The 3842-nt window shown below is 51.7% G+C and overlaps 1 protein-coding gene across 1 annotated transcript in view; it reads right to left on the reverse strand.

Moving 5' to 3' along the window:
- The window catches only part of mrpl2 (mitochondrial ribosomal protein L2), an 18420-nt gene that overhangs the window by 11819 nt on the left and 2759 nt on the right, over positions 1-3842 (reverse strand). The window contains exon 3 of the mRNA XM_043675648.1: positions 1376-1714. Within this exon, the coding sequence (XP_043531583.1) occupies positions 1376-1714 (339 nt within the window). The remainder of the gene's footprint in view (positions 1-1375; positions 1715-3842) is intronic.

Below are 3842 nucleotides of genomic sequence, written 5' to 3' on the forward strand. Positions count from 1 at the left end.
GGTAAAAACAAGGACTGCAGATGCTGGAAACCAGAGTCTAGCTTAGAGTGGTGCTGGAAAAGCACAGCAAGTCAGGCAGCATCCGAGGAGCAGGAGAATTGATGTTTCAGGCACCACTCCCATCACCACCCTCCTCTCATTTATCTCTCCACTCTGCAGGCACCCTGCCTCTATTCCTGATGAAGGGCTTTTGCCCGAGACGTTGATTTTCCTGCTCCTCGGATGCTGCCTGGCCTGCTGTGCTTTTCCAGCAACACTCTAATCTAGACTCTATCTAACGCTATGGGCAATTTAGCATGGTCAATTCACCCTGACCTACATATCTTTGGACTGTGGGAGGAAACCGGAGCACCCGGAGGAAACCCACTCAGATACGGGGAGAATGTGCAAACTCCACACAGACAGTCGCCCTGTGGTGGGATTCAAATTTTAATGCAGAATACGGGGTTAGAGACAGGATTCTTGGCAGTGTGGGGGAACAGTGGGATCTTGGGGTCCATGTTCATAGATCCCTCAAAGTTGCCACCCAAGTTGTTAGGGTTCTAAGAAGGCATACGGTGTGTTCGCCTTCATGAGAGGGAGATTGAGTTTAAGAACCGCGAGGTTATGCTGCAGCTCTATAAAACCTTGATAAGACCACACGTGGAATATTGTGTTCAGTTCTGGTCGCCTCATTATGGAAGGATATGGAAGCTTTACAGAGGGTGCAGAGGGGATTTACCTGGATGCTGCCTGGACTGGAGGGCATTTCTTATGAAGAAAGGTTGAGAGCGCTAGACTTTTCTCATTGGAGTGTACAATGGATAGAGGTGTACAAGATGATGAGAGGCATAGATAGATAGAGTGGATAGCCAGAGACTTTTTCCCAGGGCGGAAATGGCCATCACAAGGGGCCATAATTTTAAGGTGATTGGGGGAAGGTTTAGGGGAGATGTCAGAGGTAGGTTCTTTACACAGAGAGTGGTGGGTGTGTGGAATGCTCTGACAGCGGTGGGAGTAGAGTCACAGACATTGGGGACATTTAAGCAACTCTTGGATAAGCACGTGGACGAGAGCACAATGAAAGGGATGTAGGTTCATTTGATCTTAAGGTAGGATAAAAGGCTGGCACAGCATCGAGGGCTGAACGGCCTGTACTGTGCTGTAGTGTTCTATATTCGCTCCCTCAGACGGGACGGCGCCGCGCTCCCTCCGCGCCCACCCTCCGACGGCGCCGCGCTCCCTCCGCGCCCACCCTCTGACAATGTGGCGCTCCCTTGGGGCTGACCCTCCAACAGCGTGGTGTTCTCTGGACGCTGACCCTGTCAGGGCAGTACTGACATTGTCTAACCAGCAGTGCCCCTTTGAACTGGAGTTCTCGGAGCATGTGACATACCGGTGTGGTCGCGGCCCCCAGTTTTTCTGACTCCGATGGGCCGCACTGTGTACTTGCTCCTGTCTAACCAGTTGTATTTGTTGTTGGCCAGGCTGCTGGAAGTGTGCAGCCTGCAGTGAGACTGCCAGCCAGGCTTTCCAGAGCTGCAGCTGACAGTCCCAGCAGCCAGGGAGGAGGCCAGTCGGATCGGCTCCCAGAGACAGGCAGTCACTCGGAGCAGATGGAGGAATTTCCTCTGACCCTGAGGAAGAGCTGGAGACACAGTGAGCCTCGTGAATCCATGAAGGAGTGCAGCTCCTGCCATAACGATGGTGCACCGCTTGGCAGCTGGACTAGTCCCTGGATATGAGAGAAGAGGGAGAGATAGAAGGTCCACATCCCAGCTGTCACTCACATCCCACAGCACAGCATCCAACAGAGAAACTACTGCATTCCTACAGCCACTCCTTATTCCCTCCCTTCCTTCACCCCACAAACTGAATTTCAGTTTATAGAATAGTCTACACTCTTCTTCCTGCCAAACTGCATAACCTCGCAGTTTCCCCACAGTGTATTCTATCTACTACTCTCCTAGACTGTCCAAATCCTTCTGCAGCCTCTCGCTTCCTCAACATTACTGTCCCTCCAGCTAGCTTTGTCACATGAAAACTTAGCAACAGTGTCCTCAGTTCCTTCGTCCAGGTCATTAATATATAATAGGAACCCCACTAGTCACCAGCTGCCATTCTGAAAAAAGACCCTGTTATCCCCACTATGTTCTGGATTAGTGGTGCTGGAAGAGCACAGCAGTTCAGGCAGCATCCAAGGAGTTGTTCCTCGGATGCTGCCTGAACTGCTGTGCTCTTCCAGCATCACTAATCCAGAATCTGGTTTCCAGCATCTGCAGTCATTGTTTTGATCCCCACTATCTGCCTTACATAAGTCAGCCAATCCTCTATCCATGCCTTGATCTAACCCCATATCTCATTTAGTAGCCTTCTGTGCTTCACCCTTATCAAACGCCTTCTGGAAATCCAAACAGATCACATCCACTGGCTCTCCTTTGTCTAACTTGTTTGTTATTTCTGCAAAGAATTCTGGCATATTCGTTAGGCATGGCCTCACCTTGATGAAGCTGTGCTGACCTTCATCTGCACTTGCAAATCGTTAACAATGCACAAGGACACCCAGATCCCTCTGCACTGAAGCACTCTGAGGTTTTTCAGAGGACAGTCTATATGTGGAATGAACTGCCAGAGGAAGTGATAGATGCAGGTATAGTTACCACATTTAAAAGACATTTGCACAATTACATGAATAGGAGAAGTTGAGAAAGATACTGGCCCAATGCTGGCATGTGGGACTAGTTTAGTTGGCATGGACAAGTTGGACTGAAGAGTCTTTTTCTGTGCTGTATGACTCCATGACTATAAATTGCTTTTCATTCATCCAACTAAAATGGATAATCCCTTACTGCATTTGCTAAATTTGGCCCCATTCACCTAACCATGTTATACCCATGCATAAATTTATTTCAGCATTGCAACTTACTTTCTCACCTATTTTCAAGTCAGTTGTAAATTTGTCTATAGTACATTCTGTCCCTGCATCCAAGTCATTGATTGGAAATAGTTAGTGACTGAGGACTGAACCCTGTGGTACCCCACTCGTTACAGCTTACCTACCACTTAGAGTCATAGAGATGTACAGCACAGAAACAGACCCTTCGGTCCAACCCTGTCCATGCTGACCCAGATATCCCAATCCAATCCAGTCCCACCTGCCAGCACCCGGCCCATATCCCTCCAAACCCTTCCTATTCATATACCCATCCAGATGCCTGTTGAATGTTGTAATTGTACCAGCCTCCACCACATCCTCTGACAACTAGCCTGACCCTGGCAGCTAGCCTGACCCTGACAGCTAGCCTGACCCTGACCCTGGCAGCTAGCCTGACCCTGACAGCTAGCCTGACCCTGACCCTGACCCTGGCAGCTAGCCTGACCCTGACCCTGGCAGCTAGCCTGACCCTGACCCTGGCAGCTAGCCTGACCCTGACCCTGGCAGCTAGCCTGACCCTGACCCTGGCAGCTAGCCTGACCCTGACCCTGGCAGCTAGCCTGACCCTGACCCTGGCAGCTAGCCTGACCCTGACCCTGGCAGCTAGCCTGACCCTGACCCTGGCAGCTAGCCTGACCCTGACCCTGGCAGCTAGCCTGACCCTGACCCTGGCAGCTAGCCTGACCCTGACCCTGGCAGCTAGCCTGACCCTGACCCTGGCAGCTAGCCTGACCCTGACCCTGGCAGCTAGCCTGACCCTGACCCTGGCAGCTAGCCTGACCCTGACCCTGGCAGCTAGCCTGACCCTGACCCTGGCAGCTAGCCTGACCCTGACCCTGGCAGCTAGCCTGACCCTGACCCTGGCAGCTAGCCTGACCCTGACCCTGGCAGCTAGCCTGACCCTGACCCTGGCAGCTAGCCTGACCCT

The sequence above is a fragment of the Chiloscyllium plagiosum genome, chromosome 3, assembly GCF_004010195.1.
Source record: "Chiloscyllium plagiosum isolate BGI_BamShark_2017 chromosome 3, ASM401019v2, whole genome shotgun sequence".
In the NCBI taxonomy this organism is placed as follows: Eukaryota; Metazoa; Chordata; class Chondrichthyes; order Orectolobiformes; family Hemiscylliidae; genus Chiloscyllium; species Chiloscyllium plagiosum.